At 38.6% G+C, this 18,821-nt stretch overlaps 1 protein-coding gene across 4 annotated transcripts in view; it reads right to left on the bottom strand.

Annotated features, from left to right (window-relative positions):
* Positions 1-18,821, bottom strand: part of LOC116324446 (dipeptidyl aminopeptidase-like protein 6) — a 261,572-nt gene that overhangs the window by 50,856 nt on the left and 191,895 nt on the right. For all 4 annotated transcript variants that reach the window (XM_039617141.1, XM_031745037.2, XM_039617140.1 and 1 more), the window contains one exon: positions 6,762-6,860. In XM_039617141.1, the coding sequence (XP_039473075.1) occupies positions 6,762-6,860 (99 nt within the window). The remainder of the gene's footprint in view (positions 1-6,761; positions 6,861-18,821) is intronic.

Here is an 18,821-nt window from a genome sequence, read left to right as displayed (position 1 = left end):
TGTGCAACTTATTTTTAGGATGATTCCAAAGTTGCACAAACCAAGAGTGGAAGATCTGCCTTTCAGTTTTTTTGTTGCTTGAAAGTTGGATCAAAGATGACATCCAACTGTTCAGAAGTTGCCTTGACGTTAGGCAGCTACGGTGTTAAGAGACTGATGAATCTGTCATGAGACACACAGAAGCAACTATATAAATTCCAAAGTCTGTTTCTGTATCAGATGCTTTCTTTTTACTTGCTTGTTTTTTTTTTTTTTGTTTTTCCCTAGAAATTAAAAACACATCAGTATATTTTACAGCTTGTTTCTGTCAAGCAACTAGTTGTTGTACCACCCTTCACTGCTGTCTCAAGGTTGAAAAGCATGAAAGATTGAACTTCAGTCTGTGCAAACACATCCTTTCCAATTACGCATCAAACATATGGTAAAATTAGAGAAGCTCAAAGGGAGAAACGTACACCTGCTCGTTCTCGTATTGGTAGCATTCTAAAAAAAGCTGATTTTCTGTGACATTGAATAACAACTGGATACGTACACTGACTATATGGGCTAATTTTATATATCTCAGTTGTAGGAAAGAGGCCCATTGCAGAACTCCATTCCTCACGTTGTGTCATGGGAGCACACTAATGAAAGATCATAAAGGGACTGAAGCAACTGTCTACTCTTTTTTCCAGTGTGAACCCTTTACATAAATACTGTGCATCACTTGAAACAAGGCTGTTGTGCATGCATTAAAAGCCCACACAGTGACGAAACAAACACCAGTACGCGTCACCCATATCGAAATCACAGTCACGAGCCCCTCTCAAAGTCACGGCGATATCCCTTTTGTGAAGCCCTGACTGGTTGGCCTCTTTACAAATGGCTCCCCCTTAACCATATTTAACAAACATCAGTGAGACAAGAGGCATCCTGGAGCGGCAAACAAGAGGAACGTGGCCATTAAAATGGCAAACAGCTGCTGTGAGCGCTTGCGTCGCATCCCACAGGGCTGGCTTCACCTTGATGGTGCGAGAATGATGTTGATGCCATGCCTGTTTGACTCAGATGGAGTGGTAAAAAAAGAGGCATATGTGAGAGATCAGTGCTAACTGTGCAATTACCTAACCAGGGAGACAGTGATGGCCTTATGGCATGATTAGAATATTGATGAAGAGGGCAGGGTAAAGGAGTTTATAGTGTTTAAATTAGATATATCACAAAACTTGAGGATAATTTAAGTTGATTATAACTTGGCCACTGTTCCTGTTGATAAGATGTAGAAAGATAACTACAGTAAAGGTATATGTTGAAGAGATCAGTGGACAGCACGTAAATAAGCCCAGTCAGCAAGCTTATAAAACCAATTTATTTTGCAATAAAACTGAAAGTGAGGAAACTTATTCATAATAAAACCAGATAGTTTGCCAGGGGAACAAAATGGATGTGTACCATGCACACAGTTCAAAAGATAATTTTTCTATTTGCCTTTGTTTTTATTTCTGAATATGTTTAGTTAGAGCCATGTTCTGACAAGTAACAGCATGACGGCACTCCCACTGTGCTGGCACAGCAGAGCTGACAGCACAGAGCCCCAGCAAAGACAAAAAAATACCTAAGAAAGTTTAACCTAGCTGCACTGGCAAATGAAAAGCTTTCAGGTGTACATCCCTGACAGATTTCTTTGTAAAATAGAGCAGGATATTTTTTACTGTTTGACTGATTGCTGCAACAGAAGATAAAATAACTCACGGCGATCTCAATAGATGTAAAAACAGTGCCGGCTGTTTTTGCTAAATAACCATCATGGATTGTATTTCATTGGCATGCTTCAACCTGAAGCAACAACACAATGCCCACAGCAATGAGCTTTTAATTATAAGAACATAAAACCTGCTAACTTGGAGGTTTGTTTAAAACCTGTATGACTGTTTAACGGCTTGTGTTTCATGCTGTCTGCCTTCTGTTTTGACAATTTTCCTACATACTCAGATTTCGGCAATCACTTGGTAAGCTAAATAAAATAAAGATGGGAACAATAGCCAAAGGCACTAATGACCCAAATTGTGATAAACTTAAGAAAAAGCATCAAAATGAAGAAAGAATCACAATCTCTGCAACCTTTGTTAGAAGCAGATAAGAGCCCCTAATGAGGCTTAAGTATAGCATATATTTAAGCTAATGCTATTGGACAAGATATGAGGAAGCATTATGGCCTCATAAAAACAGCCTAATATACAATCATTATGGATTCTCAAGGTTATATTTAGTCTATCTCCAGGGAATTGATTGATAGATGGAGACCGGGGGCAAAACATAAAACTGAGCTAAATTAGGTTTTTAAAAAATCCATTTCAGCCTCCAACAAAGGAAGCCATTATTGTAAATTCCTCGAAACAGCCCTGAAAGCATGCAAGTTGGATGAGCACTCCATCTACTAAAATGGCACACTAACAAAGAAAAAATACAGCTTCTGGGTCTGTCTGCCTCCCTCCCTGCTCCTTGTGAGGTGTATCTAATGGTATACTGAATATACTTCGAGATCAAGGATCAAACTGTCAACAGCACAAAAAAAGGGAGAGGATGAAAGAGTGAACTTTTTTCTAATGATAAGCCTAAAGCTTCTTGGTGAATGCTGTGGTGTGTATGGATTCTTGCAAATCTTCTTTTCTGTAAAGCACTACTCTTCTTTGACTTCATGCTAAAAAAAGGTTAAGAGAAGCAGAAAATGAGCACTATTAATTTTCATCAATCATACTGGTCTTCATTCAACCACACCTCTTCTGCCACAGTTTGAACCTTTGCTGAAAACATCCAAGAACAGATGTTTGCTTCCAGATGTGTACAGCACTACTGCAGATTGTGATATCCATCATGATTCACTCAAGCATGATCCATTTGTTTACAACTTCTGGGTCACAGCTAGTAACGACAACAAATCAGCCACATGAGAGACGGCTCATCCTTAAGCACATATGGGGAACTGCGGCTAAAACAAACAGACAAATCCAGACAGAAATTTATTCAGCTTGTCATCTGAGATCCAGAGGAACGGCATCTTCCTGTCACTAATATAATAAATATGGGTTTTCAGCTTTCTAATTACAGCCAATCACAGAGGAGAAGGTTTTGCAAATTCGGGATTTGAGAGGAGATTTAACAGCTGTGTCCTTTGTAGGAGCCATCTTAGATGTTTTGATTGAGGGAGACAGCTACGCTGGGCACGAGAGAAGACAAAATCCACCTCATTAATCCTTCAGCTGCACGGATCCCTCACATCTTCGAGCTGTGATCGCTCTCTTCAATGCCAAACTAAGACGTGTGGGGCTGCATCAAGTTGCCGTTTTACCTTGATGCAAAATAAAGTATATAATTTTCTCTCATTGCCTCCCCGAGGTGCTGTCAGTGTTTATGCTGTCACAGCGTCGCTATTAAAAAACAAGCGTCAGAAATTGGTGGTGATGAATTGTAACAAAGGCAACATCAGCACACTGTCACTGATCAAAGAAAAATGAGGGTTGAGGTTTCAGGTAATTGGTTCGCTATTGGTGCATATGGAATAAATCCTTTGGAGGAATTTCAAGCAGTGAGCACACACGCACAACAGTGCACGTGCAAATGCAAAAGCCTACAAACAAACAATGCTGATCACTTTGATTGCACATCTAATATTTACTAAAATGCAGCGTGATGCTCTTGCACAGTCTTTTGTAATAACAATAAAAAGAAAAAGCATTACACATATTATTCTTTGTATAATTAATTATGTCAGACTAATTAGGCTGTATGAAATGGTTAACAGTCTCATGAGGGGTTATTTATTACACATATATTTTATACCCCAGATTTTGTTTCTGATTTTTGAGGATAACGTGCTCTTGCTGGGTTCATCCAGCAGTGACCTCCATGTCGGACTGAGAGGATTTGGAACCAAAGTGAGAGGTGGCATGGATGTGAATTAGCTTCTACATGTCTGACGCCATGGTTCCGACCAAGAAAAGGGTGGACTGCTACAGCTACAAGTTGAGGATGAGTTATTGTGTCCAGCGGAGGAGTTCAAGAGTGGAACAGAAATAGAGCGTGGGATTGACAGGCAGACTGGTGAAGCATCTGCAGCATTGCAGATTCTGTACCAATCTGTTTTAGTGAAGAGACAGTTGTGCGTGAAGGCGAAGTTGTCGATTTACCAGTCCATCTGCGTTCCTGCCCTCCCTTATAGCCATGAACTCCGGGCAGTGACCAAAATAATAAGAATGTGGATACAAGCAGCAGTAATGAGATTCCTCAGAGGGGTGTCTGGGCTCAGGCTCAGAGATAAAGGGGGAGAAGCTCAGCAGTAGCTTTGCCTCAAAATGAGCCAATTGAAAAGCTGTTTGATTTGACTGTTTCGGTCTCACTGATGCTCTGATTTGTTTCCTACAGTGTGGATCAGAGCTGGAGCTTAAAGGAAGATCTTCATTTTAGAGTTTATCCACATTTGTGGGACTGCAATTCTTTCTTTGTGCATCTGCAGAGACTCCACTCCATCCTTGTTTCTTCTGCAGTTTCTACGGAGAAGAAGTTTTTTCCACATTTTAATCCAACCAGTCAAAGGTGTAGAAATGTGACTGAAGCTGTGGCCTGTTTAACTCTTCATCTCCAAAGATCTGAGAGAGAAAATCCAGCTGTTCAGTTATCAAGGATAAATGTAATAACTTCAGTGAACCAACTCAGGTTTTCAATGATTTATTTTCTCCCATGTTACAGAGCTGATCAACGTAAATAAACAGATGAATAAAGCAGAAACATGAATAAAATCTACAGTTTGTTGTGTGAGAAACAGAAAGGTGAACCCAAACTTACATATTCATCCACACCTGCACATCAATCAAAGACTGAGATTGAACTCAAACTTTACAATAAACCTGCTGAGCTAATGAAGCAGATGGAAGGGAGCAACGTCATTCACTGTAATGTTATGAGGAAAAATGTATAGCTCACCTCAAGAGAAGCAGCTGAAGTGCAACAGGACTGTTCCCCAAAGTGAAACTTAACCCAAACTCTTCAGTTTTCTAACACATCGTTTGACCTACTGAGCTGTGCAGCAGCTTGCTCGAATGCTACATCATTTTGAACGTACAATTGTCAGCTACTGTGAAAGTAATAAAAGCACAATTTCCTTCTTCACTCACTGTCCCCGTCGAAAAGAAAATTATGCAAAAACCCTCAAAAATGTACCAAATGTAAAGAAAAGAGATAAGTATGTTGGTTAAGCTGTGAACCAGAGACTTTCACATTTCTAATTATTCATCGCACCTACTGAGATATACAGCAGTTCATGCTGTCACCACATCAGTGTGGAGGTAAAACTGTCAGGAACAATTAAAAGCAGAATTTGGATTCAAACCCTTAAGTTCTGTATTAAGAACCACAAACGGACAATACTTCAGCAAGCTTCTGGCTGAATATTTAACCCCTTTTCCAGGTGGGTTTGGTGAAGTTAAACGTTTTTTTTCTTTCACACACTTAAATTTTAAGCATGGTCCACAGTAAGTTTGATGGGTTCAAGGTCCAGACTTTAAAAGGTCTGCTCCAAAAGCTTCATGCTTTATTAATTCTACAAGCAGCTTTCATGCGTCCTGTGTAACTACTCGTTTATTTCCAAGTTTTAGCTTAATCCTCAACGATAGTGGTAGTATGATGCTATTGCTACCATGCTTGACAGCTGGTACTGTTTTCTTAAAGCTGAATGTCTGATCTTTATTCCTCTATTCTAAGTATCTCTCTGGTAACAGTGACCAGTACACAGTTTATCCCACTGCTGCAGGCGTTTGTTTTACTGAGACAGACTGGATGGTGCAATGTTTCAAATCAGTAAACTGAATGGTTGTAGAGCAACACCAGCTTTGAAGTGGGACCAACAAATCTTTCACAATATCATCTCAAGCTGGCAAACTGTTTTTTGCAACAACTACACTATAAACTTTCTCTCTGTGTGGCAAAACTGATAGGACAGAGGAAAAGGACATGGTTTAGTAAGAGGTTCCTTTAAAAAAAGGAACAAAAATAATAAGACATCCAGTTTAGAACCAGGGGACTCAGTGTTGTGGTTCTCTCCCTTTCTTCTGTCAGAACCAATCAGAACCTGTTTGAGGTTTGCGCATCTGACTAGGATGCCTTCTGGATGCCCCCTAGGTGAGATTTTTTCGGGCATGTCTAACTGGGAGGAGACCCCGGGGCAGACCCCAGACATGCTGGAGATATTGCATCTCTCAGCTGCGTTAGGAACACCTCTGTATTCCCCGGATGAGGCGAAGGTAGTGGCTGGGGAGATGGAGGTCCACACATATCTGCTTACACAGAGAAGTGGTAGAAAAAGGATGGATGCTTTTATACAGCTCTTCCCGATGTTTCTTAATGTAGTGGGGCTTATTTTTCACTTTATCTGTGCTACATAACATCGGGTCTTTCAAACCCATTAACTAACTATCTAAAAAATAGCCCTAATCCACTTTTGCTTCCTAAAGCTCAAAGTAGAAAAGAAGCAACGTGGATATTGACAATAAATGAACAATCATATTGTGTAAGCCAGTGAGACTCGCTAGTACCCAATCTCAAGGATCAGTGAACCTAAACAATAAGCTCAAAGTTAAAGCTTTCCGGACTACAGTTATGTTTCCACTGACACAATTGTAGTAACAAAAATATCACCAACAGCAGCTTTAGGTAGTGATGTGTGAATAAAAATACAAATTCTAAAAACAACCATGCAACCTTGTCTCATTTTTAATACAGATACTTACTGCTTATCCATTTGGCGTTTGGGTCATGAACCTTGAATTCCTTCCTAAAGAGGTCTCCAACTGACACCTTGCCCTTCAGAGCCAGACGGTCATCCTCACCTGTAGAGAAAACAACCACATCATCAGCTATAAAGGGCTCACATGCATGCCTGTGCTTAGTAATAACAAACACACAGCAATTGCATCAGTAGCCTGCTTTGTCTTGGAACCGACAGAAAATGAAAGTTGACTCCGCTGGCTGCGAGGGAAGTTATTAAAGGTAAATGCATTGAATAAGTCATAACAGCTGTTATAGGTATTTTGTGAGGGCTGTAGTACAAAACATTGACTTATTGTGGAAGTAGTTGATAAAGAAAAAGAAAAAGACGAGCACACATTCTGATTTTTATCCTTCCATGGCGAGTTTTCTTTATATCTTTTACTCATTCCTCCATATAAGCGAACGCAATGAAATTTGCAATTTCCCCAAACTAAACAACAGCTGTCCTTGAGACCACTGTAGAGACATAATAGGACACAGTCAGTCATTATATTCCAAAAAGACCTTATCAGGCCTGATCTTTTAAGGCCAACTCACCATAATAGAGGGGTCAACTCTAACTAAGGAAGGATACCTCACAGACGTGAATGAACAACATAACAAAACACATGTCCAACCATAAGCCTATAATTAACAACAAAAAACAATAATTACCTATAATATAACAATATAACAACAATATAACAATGTAACTTCTACTGTTATAACTTGCACATTACTTTTCTCAGTTTATATATACTAACTTATTGGAAGTTACACGTCTACTTTTTAATGCACAGGGTACAATACACAATCTGCACTTTGCAAATTATTCTAAATATTCTTAACTATTTAAACATCTTTCAGTATCCTGCTCTGTTTGCACACTACAACCTGGGTTTGCCACTTATCTGTACTCCAAATTTTAATAACTGTACAGTACTCTGTTTTGGTAACTATTGTCCACGATGTAAATATGTAAAAATTGTGGGTGTTTCTGTTCTGTGTCCTGTTCTGTTTGTATATGTGTTTTCTTGCTGCAGTTACAACCAAATTTCCCCTTGTGGGACAATTAAAGGATTATTCTATTCTATTCTATTCTATTCTATTCTATTCTAACAATAATTGATTAATATATTAGATCAGATTCAGTAATCAGCTTGAGCTTACCTGACGACATATGGACAAATTAAAGAAAGTCTGACTCTGAATAACTGTTCATAACTGTTCATGCAATCCAGAATAAACTGCAAAAATTCATTAATAACAGCAAACTAGTAAACAAGATTGACTTTTGTCATCCATTGCATAATATCGTAACTGGAAATGTTAAAGTGGAGCTATTGTGCTTGACTTACTTTCTGTCATATATACTGTTACAATGTAAGATGATGATATTAAACTTGGCTAAAGTAATAATGGGGTCAGTGCATGTGAAAGTAGTCCCTGTGAGCCAAAAACTCAAGCTTCAGAGTTGGCTCTGTATAACTTCTGTGGAAGAGGATAACACTAATTTGGTCACCTCAAGCATTGAGCATTGTTTTGTTTTTTTTGGAAGCCACTAACGTTTAATGTTGAGGGTGTTTCTATATTGTATTTAGACTATATATTTTATGTTGCACTTCTTGGGTTTTTGAGTTTGTACGGCTCCTACCTTGGCCAGGTCTCATTTGTAAAATAGATTCAATCTCAGTGGTACTTCTCGGTTAAATAAAGGTAATAATAATAATCCATACAGCTCTGGCTGAGCCAAGAAACTCCACCCACCTGCTGTTCAAAGTGAGGGGCAGGCAATCGTAAAAGCAAGCTGAAACTGATCTTGTTTTAGAGGATGATCTGTGGAGCTACTTTACAGCAGATTATGAAGTTTCAGAGGCACGTGACCGCTAACAATGTGTTACTAACTAGTCTGTCACTTTGGACATGTGACTGTGTAGGGTCAAGTGAATAGGGGCCTAGTCACCAAGGTCTAAAGTTCAGTCAGTGACAGCCTGGCAATCACCAGCCACTAGCCACAGAGAATAATCTGTATTCCCCAACCAGTTGGTGAGCGGTTGTCCCCCTCAAAAAAGGTCTGTAGGCAAGCTGGTTGGCGAAAACCTGCTTGCAACTTCTGTAGTTGCTAGAAGATTGCAGCGGTTGCCCGTAGTTTGCACAGAACAAGCCACCTTATCCGCAAACTCTGACCTGCTTCTCTTCGAGTGGTTGTGAAAATACGATATTGAGAATGGTGACTGTGTGACATTCATCTTCAAATGACAAGTTTTACTTTTTAAAATGTGTTAGCTGTAGTGTCTAGGCACACATTTTATTTCGAAGGTGAATATTTTCCATTTCTGGTTTGCGTTGCACTTTTTGAAGTTTTACTACACCTCAACTAGTACTTAGCAAATGTGTGCGGACAAGCTAATGTCTTCCAAAGAAAACTAAAGGTGACCATGGTAATCTGCTAGCGACCAAAGCTAGCAAAAAGCTAGGATATTTTTTGTGCAGCGTCCTTTTTGCATCCGATTTCACCTAGTGACAACCAGCAATCTCCGGCAACGACTCACCAACTGACAGGGGAATACACACATAATTCTCTCGTGACCTGTGGTTGAATCACATCCAATATGTCAGACAACTCACAAGCAATGTGCACATGATGTCATGCAAGAAACTTCTATTAGAAACTTAAGGATTATTTTGAACTGTTAATCATGCAAAGCTACTCTAGTGGAGTCCCAAAATTAAAATACAAAGTAGTACACAGTGCTAACAGTGTAAGAACTTCACACAAAAACATTTTAGCACCAGCAATGATAGTTGGGCTTGTTTTTTATGACACAGTTTAAACACTTGAAGGGTTGAAAGCTAATTTCCTCCCATCCTTTGTTTCTGGTGGCACTGTTTCAAGAACTGACCACTACACAATGCCACGCTGCCCTGAGTGACAGTGTCTTATCTGTCAGTAGATTAAATGAAAATTAGAACTATATCACAGGAGATAATAGAAGGTATAGAAGTAAGATAACAGAAGAACAGCTAAGGAGGCCAGAAGGAAGAAAATGGGAAGAAAAAAAAATGGGAAGGCTAACAAAACAATTTTTGATTAAAGTATGATAATAGTGAATGGGTTATTCAACTATCAGAGAGGCCAGGCATCAATATGAATGATATTCAAATCAAAACAAACCATCATTTTATGAGACTTCGGTTATAGGAGCATTAACAATGTTTGAATTGCTGTGTAGAGGGGGAAGAAATGCATTTTAAATACAATTTAGAAAAAAAATAAGAGTTGAAATACAAACAGGAACATAAGTCTGAAATAGATAAAAATGATTTTCTTTGTACTTCTGACAACAAAAACTGAAGGAATACATAATGTCTTTTTGACACATTCTGATCTCAAACTGAATCTTAACAAGATTTTCCTGGCGGCTGCAAGTGTTCACCTTTCAAAGAATAAAGAGCTTATTGGAGATGGAGGGAAAAAAACAAGCATAATAATAAACCAAAGCATCATCTAAGCTCCCTCAGGCCTTTGATTAGGACTAGTGTGGCTTCTGATCATCAGACCAGACGTGCATATTTACAGCAGATGCCTCCTGCAATTCTCAGTTGATGCTCATCATATCATCTTCTGTCCCATTATATGACTCATTTCACATCCATGCGCATGGTGGGAGGATAGAAAAAAAGAATGTGGAAAAAGCAATATGTGTTGAGCTTCTTTGTTTCTAGCCAGAGTGCTCTCACTCTGAAGTTTTGTTTCGGTGAATTTCAGTCAACAATAGTTCGAGAGATTCAGACTTCAGCACGAGGACCCTTCACCGAGACACGGCACTTGATGGACATATTGGTTTCTATGGGGATCAAAGCAGTGATATTTTAGCTGCAGGATAGTCTTTCGTAAGTGATGTTTAATCCCACTGCTAAGCCTGTCTATGCTCATGTTGTGGCTGTCATTTTCTATGAGGTAACATTTTTGGCTGCAAGTATTTTTTAAGGTCATCACACCTCTTCTTCGGCTGTCTTCAGCAGAAACACACACACACACACACACACACTTCATTATGTTCAGCTGTGCGCCTAGCTGTGCTAAAAGGTGTATAAGGAGGCTATAAACAGTGACTGCAGAGAGGATAGGAAAAGCCATGAAGACAAAAGACAAGTAGGGATGTTTTTCACCTCAGACAGCTGTTAAATATGGGACCTTTAAATGTCAAAAAGATAACCAGCAACAGGGGTTTCTTCTGGCACTTTCCTTTGTTGCAGGTTCAAATATCCTGCGCATCAAGTAGGAGGCCATTACTGTATGTGACACTATATCTTTCTAGTTAAACCCAAAATAACAAAAAATGCTTTTAAGTTTAAAGATTCATAAAATAGAATTACCTACTGCTCACAGGTAAAAGAAACTAAAAGAAAATCAATCTACAGAGTCAAACAGGTTCTTGATTCCAGTTTTCACTGCAGCTCGTGGTTTTACTTCACTTGTATTTATGATTGGCATGTTCAACTTTCAGAGATCAGTGCTGAAATGCAACTACCTCACTGCTTTGTAATATGTCTGAAATGTGGCCTCTTACACAGTGTGTTTAAACGTCTGATTTAAGTTCAGTTTAAGATAAATTGAGGAACATAAACATTGCCTCACATAAACATTTAATTTCCATCATGATACCAAAATCAAAAACAGGTTTACTTGTTGCACACCTGGTAATGCAGTAGTTTGATAAATAATAATGATAATAAAAATAATAAAACACCCTTACAAGCTATGAAAATCTCTGTGAGGTCTTCTGTAGTGGAGTACAATGAGCTAAATTGCAAAACATCATCCTAAAATATCTTTTGTGAAATATCCACAAAAAACATCATAGATTGATAGAAATGTGGTCCCTTTTAATATAAGATGATGAATAATTATGTGACTACGTAACAGAAACACACGGTCCGTGGAAAGTGTTTGTGTGAGAATCCATGTCCACTTCCTCCAGAGACTCAGTTTTGGTGTCTCCGGGTATATTATGTCAACTTTTTATGGCACAACTACAGAGTCAATCTTACGTTGCTGGCAGCTGCTTTAAAAATCTGTCATATCTTCTTCTTCTTTATCTTTTGGTTAGTCCCTTTAGGTCTTGCCACAGTGGATAATCTTGTGACATCTCACCCTACCCCCAGCATCCTCTTCAGCCACAACAATGTTCTCCTTCGCTACATCCCTGAACCTTCTCTTTCATCTTCTTCTTTTCCTCCTGCCTGGCAGCTGCATATTCAACGTGCTTTGTCCAGTATATCTACTATCTTCTGCACCTCCACTTCAGCCTTGCCTTTCTAACTTTGTTTCCAAACTAAACCTAAACCTGAGCTGTCCCTCTGATATACTCATTTCAAATCCGATCTATTTTGGTCACTCCCAGTGAAAATCTTAGCATTGCTAGCTCTGCCACCTCCAGCTCTCCCTCATGTCTTTTTCTTAGTTCCACAAATTTCAAAGCATACATTACAGAAGGTCTGTTGGTGTTTTGTAAACCTAGGAAACCTGTCAAACCTGAAGCTAAGATTTTTAATCTGGGCAAAACAGCAAGAAAGATCATGGAAATGACAACACCTCTTACTCCCAATACATTTTTAAACAGTCCACTGAAGGGAAAGTATTTTAGATCACTGGGTAGACCAGACAACCCATATGGTGTAAGGGTAATGCAGAGACCTGGATTTGACTCTGCCACAAGACCATTTTAAGTGTTTTTTCCCCTGATCTTTCTCACAGCTTTCATGTCTGTTTTCTACTGTAGGAGGTGGCACAGGGGTCCTCCTTCTACAATTAACCATGTGCCCTCTGTTAGTTAAACTGATAAATGAACAGCTCATAACAGACAGAAATGTGAGGAGCAAGTCTGTACTTACTACTTACTAAAGTGTTTTACACTTTGAGCTGTGGTGTTAAAAACAAATACCCGTATTTTTACGCACATGCCCTAGATTCAAAATGATGGGAACATAAGTTATTAACAGGGAAGTCCAGACCGGCTGGTGAAAAAACAGACACAAAAAACAACCTCCTCAAAAAACCATATGGTCATCACACTGCACATTGCTGAAAAAAAGGGCAGTTATAGACCTCTTGCGTGGAGAAGGACATGAGGTCTATAACTGCATGTGATCACAAGGATTATATGTCAGAGAGAAAACTCTAAAGTGCAAAATCCACACTTCAATGACAGCCAAACATCGAAAGAGTATCTAAATTATTTACAACAGCATAGAGAATATGTGGTGATCCACATATGATCCTCTTGAAACCACAGCTTTCAATCTTATGCATTAGAGTCTAACATTTTCACAGCAAGTAGAGCTTTAATTAGTATGCTCCTACCCTCAGCTACAGCCAGAAGCTGTGGGTAGTGACGAAAAGAATAAGATCATGGATATAAGCAGTGGAAATGAGTTTCCTCTGAAAGGCTCTCTGTTAGAGATTGAGCTCGGCCATTTGGGAGGTACTCAGAGTTGAGCTGCTACTCCTCCACATCAAAGGGAGCCAACTGAGGTGGTTCAGGCATCTGATTAGGATGCCTCTTGGACACCTGGAGGTGAGATGTTTCGGGCACGTCCCACTGGGAGGAGGCCCTGGGGCAGAATCAGGACACGCTAGAGAGATTATGTCTCTCGGTGTCACCACAGAAGAGTTGGAGGAGGTGGACTGAGAGAGGGAAGTCTGGCTGTATCTGCTTTTAGTTCTGCCATTCTGATCTTGAGCCAGATAAGACGGAGAAAATGGACAGACAGAGCAGAATAAGAAAAGAAAAAGCAGAAAAGAGCCAACTGTAATGTCCTGAAATAAAACCTTAAAAAGTAGTAAATCCACAAATTTTACAAGTTAGAAAATAATGAATGATGTATCCAGGTAATTTTAGTTTCCAGTGGAACCTCTGCTGTACCTCATCACGGTGTGTTCATTTCTGAGTTTTGAGCAGTTTGTTCTTAAATTGATTTTTACCTTTTCAGGTAAGTTCATTTTGCAGTTGCATGCAATTACAAATATGAAAATGTCTTGAAAAAAAGATTTTTTTTTTATTAGTTAGCGATTATAGATGTATTTTCACAAATGAAAATAAGTCTTTTTTTAATACTTTCAACAAACTTTGAGTTCATGTGCAGTTGAATGACCTGGAAGTCTACTGTTTTACATTGAATATTTTACAGAGCAACACATGCCCAATCGATATTTAAGCCTTTAAGCAGAGATGGCGTGACAGCACTACATGGTAAATAATCTGAGTAGGTAGGTATTGTGTGTAGCAGTTGGCTTGCAATCAGTTTCATGGTCTCATTATTTGATTACAAATTAACCAGATAAAAATCTTTTTTTTAAAGTGTTGAACTTGCTTTTGGTATTACACTACAATTCTAAATATGAAGTCCAAAGAGATACTGATGGAAGTGAAGGAGGGGACTGCTAGACTTTAAAAAAAAACCCAAAATAAAGCAATCAGTGGGACAACAAGAACATCAAAAGTGGCTAAAACAACAATCGGATACATTTAGAAATAAAAAAAAAATGCAGGTCAGCAACACCAGAAGCCCCAAAAGACCACAAAAGACAAAGTGAATGAGCGCAGAATTGTTTCCTCGGTTAAAAAAAGACTCCTGACAACATTTAACCATGTCAAGAACACTCTTGAGAAGGTAGACATATCATTGTCAAATGCCTAAAAGGTGCAAACCCAAAAGAGTCCCAAAGCACACTGCATCATCTGTAATGCCTGCCAGTTGAGGCAGATCACTTTAGTGTTTATGTATGGTGTGATTACTGATAGAAGTAGCAGGATGAATTCTAAAGTGTACAGGGCTACATTTTGCTCACATTTAAACAAATGCTGCAAGACAAACTGGAAAGTGGGTCAGAGCGCAAATAGATAATGACCCAAAGCCTAGTTAATTCAAGTTAACTATGTTAATGCAGTAATAAAATTAAAGATTTGCACTTGAATCACATTTTGACTGCTTGGTTTAATATCTACTGTGGTTTACAGAGGCAAAACTATAGTACAGTGTTATTTTCTAAAAACGTATGAACTATATATATTTCTGATTTTTTTTTAAACTCAGAAGAAAGTCAAGTCTTTGTCCTGGTTTTGCTTGAATAGAACATATAACAGTCCAAGGTTCTCTGCAGTGTACCTAGAATTGTCTCTATGCAGCTATTTTCCCTTTTAGAGTCTAATCTCAGTGGTAATTGTGAACTGTCACCTTACTTTATGGCATAACTCTTAAGGCCTGCATTCCACTGCAAACCAATATTTAATCAGTAGGGTATGAGACTCAGGGGTGTGCAAAGAGAGTTTCCATGTGTTGTTAGCAAATTCCAGCAAGTAAACAAAACCTGACTTCCCAGTTTTCACCAGTCAGAGGTTTTATATTGCAAGAACACCACAATGACTTGCATCATCCACCAAACTTGTACATCAGCTGTGTGTACGTGTGTGTGTGTGTGGCATATTGTGCTGAACAGATGGACAGACTGCGACTGATCCTCAGTTCCGCCCTGATTTCATCATGGGGGACAAAAACACCTTTGAAGGCATCTGCTTGATGCTTCAGTCGAGTTTTATATTTTATCATCAGAGTCACCAGACTGTGAATATGCAGCAGGAAAACATAATAATGCACATAAGTTGAAGCCTCCTGTCAGATGGTTAAGTTAAGAGGGGATAAATATGGAATTTATAATGAGGCCTGACTGCTAGATTTACGGCATGAGCACACGGGCAGTCACTGCAAAGATGGAGGCGTACATGTGAAAGTTTACATTTAAATTTACATTTTTATATAAATGACAGTCCCTTAGAGGCAAATCCATTTTCTCTAGTAAGTATGTCTTTATCTCACTCTCACAGTGCGCTGTGATTGTTGGTGGAAATTAGTTGAAAAAAGCAGCCACATCAGGGTCAGCTTAAATGAACAGTTTATATGCTAATGTTACACAACCTCTTCTCGGTACAATAGAGTGTCAGAGGGAGCTAAAATTTAAGTGGCACATTTGATTGAGTTGACTGAAACAAGTCTTTAATGTAGACAACAAAGTTAGAACGCATAAACATCACACCCTCATTTCATAAACATGGATAAAAGGTTTTAATGATTATTCTTAATCATCCAAATTAGTACATGCAGAACACAATGAATACAATGAACATTATCAGCCAAATACAGGTATGCAGCATTACAAAGTATTGTTCAGCTCACCGTTTTGGTTGTACAGCCTGAAATCGCACTAGTTTCATTAAGGTGTATTGCTTCCATAGTGTATTTTTCAGCTGCACTGGGTAGATGTTCATGGTAAAATAAATAATCGAATCATTTGTTGAACGTTTAACTTGATTTTGAGAAGTTTAAACATGAACTTGTTTACTCTCTGATGACCTTACCTGTCGTATTAATCTATGACACTGGAGCCAACCATGCAGGTCACAAATCTTTTACTTTTATAGTGTTTACACACCACCATTGCACCATTGTCAGACAGGTTAGTTTTACCTTAATTGATGATGTGTTGCTACAATGGTAATCTTGTTCGTAGAAGATACCAGAGTACATCAGGCTCAGACATTTGGTGGATGTGCTTGGCTGAGGAGCCAATGGTGCAAAGCTACCATCTGCAGGATCAGGATTGATCACTTTTATGTCAGTCCTGAATTCATAGCATGATAGCTTGCCAGTGAAGAGGAGCTGTTCATGACTGGGCTTGAGGGCAGCCGGTTGACGATTGCCCGTATCCAAACTTGGATTTACTGCATGCTTATGTAGAACCTGTTGCTAATTACCTTGTAAAACACAGCTATTAACATGTGCTAAAAGGAGATGGCAGATGGATTTGAGCCAGAATAACAATCACCACAAAGTGATCCATTTTTCCTTTTCATTTTATTGAAGTGTGGGAAAAAGTTGTACATAAATACAAATTAGAAACAGCATTGTTTTTTTTGAAGACTGGGCATTGTTTGGTTGATGAAGGCAAAAGACCTACATGGATGCCTGTTTTGTCATGTCAACACTTTCAGAGCCATCTATCATGGATCCCACACTAGGTTAGCCATTTGATTTTTCCACCACCTTCTTTTTTAAAGCCTTCATTAAGGTGCTTTCTATTGCTGATTTGGCAGCAAACTAATAAAGTCTCTTACCAGCGATTTAGATTGGTTAACAATTTTTTAGAAGCTGTCTGGTTCTGAGATAAAATGTACTTTTTCTCATGGATTTTAGTGTATGATATAACAAGTTAATATCTAAATGTCTTCAATTTACAAGATATTTATTCATAGTACACCCATCTTCGCATCTGTTTAACTTATGGTATAATAATATTGCACCCTTTTTCATTATCTAGCAATTTAGAATTCAGAAGAAGGTCTATATAGAGAAGGATTACATTCGAATCACAGCAGTGTTATTTCACCTTGATTCACAAAAATCTATACTGACTCTATTAAGAGCACAACAAGCAAGACCAGCACCAGATGTTGTATCATGTTGTGATATAACACAGAAACAATAACTAAGCTAAATTAAACTAAAAAAATAAATTTTTATACGAATCTGAGTCATTTTTCCAAAATTCCGGGGTCAAGATTTACCTTAGTCATTTCTGGTTTTAACTTTTTTGGTCTTACAGTAGTAGCAGAGTTTAACAAATTTAAGTATCATTCTCAGTTTGGTTAATTGATACAGCAGTCGTAATACAATTGCTGAGATTTTTAGACATCTATATAATGTATAAATGACAGAAACAGTCTGTATTTGATTTTATCACAGTCACATAAAATCATCAGCAAATACAGTATGTGAGGAAAATATTACTGAATGCCACTGAAGCATCAGCCCTTGTTGTTGCCTGTTAGGGTATAATTTGAGACTTGGTTTCATGCAATAATCTGTGTGACTGCTCGCTTTCAGCTGCACTAAATTAACGTTGCATGTGATCCTCCCACAGTTTCAGCTAGCTGTCACAGCTGTCAGTCAGCCAGACATCCCTCAGTCTGTAGAATACCCAGATGCCAATAGTGAACATCTGACCTAGTTGTACTGACGTAGGAAACAGAGCAGCCTCTTAGTAATACGAAGCCATCAGTTAAAGCAGATGCAGCTTGTCAGAAGAGGAAACAGAAGAATTCCAAAACTCTGCGTGTGTGCTGAATGTTTGTGCAAGTGTGTGTTTGTGTGACTCAAGTGGTTGTCAGGTGCAGTTAGAAACTGGTTGCCCTGTCTGAAAGGGAAACATCCATCAACCGACCCTCCTAAGTGAGAGGAAACAAAATGCTATCTCATAACTCCAGACCTGCCGTGCTACAGTTTACAACTCAGCGGGGTATGTTTGCTCCCGAAATCCAAAATAAATTGTTCTGAATGAAGACTGGATTTAGTATTTTCACAGGACAATCGTCCCTAAAGCATTTTAAGAGTGCTAAAAGAATGTCAGTGATGAATCTTCCACCCGTGGGCTTATTTAAACCACATCAAAACATCTTTTTACTAAATGTTTTAATCTTTTATTAATCCGTTAAAGTCTTATTTTCTTAAAAGAATTTGCAAAATTCATTGTTTGATACGCTGTTGCTTAGTCCGGATTCTGGTAATGCAATCTGTCTTTATTTTCAACATCTATCATAGTCTATGTGGTGCTATTTTTTCCCCCTTCGCGAGTGTGGCAAGTTTCTTTTTCATTTACAAAAAGGGAGCTTTTTATGTTTAAATGACAGACAACTGCCTTGATAGGATTTCATTTTTCCAGTGTAAATTCTTCCTATTCAAACAGATGGAGCAGGATTTAAACTGGTAGTTTTTTATCTTTGTAACTGAGAATCAAGGATTTCATACAATGCCAACAATTTTGTTTTCAGTCATGGAGGAAGGGATTTATCTTAAGATGGAGAGAACAAGTTCTCTACAGACAGAAGCCTGAATAGACCACAGTGGCATCTATATTGGAATACCAGTGCACCTTTGGAGATCATCATCAGCAGTGTATGAAATACAATACCATTTTTGGTCGT

The sequence above is a fragment of the Oreochromis aureus genome, linkage group 9, assembly GCF_013358895.1.
Source record: "Oreochromis aureus strain Israel breed Guangdong linkage group 9, ZZ_aureus, whole genome shotgun sequence".
Classification (NCBI taxonomy): Eukaryota; Metazoa; Chordata; class Actinopteri; order Cichliformes; family Cichlidae; genus Oreochromis; species Oreochromis aureus.
Note: the sequence above shows the minus strand (reverse complement) of the source record. Positions and strands in the feature narration are given on the sequence as shown.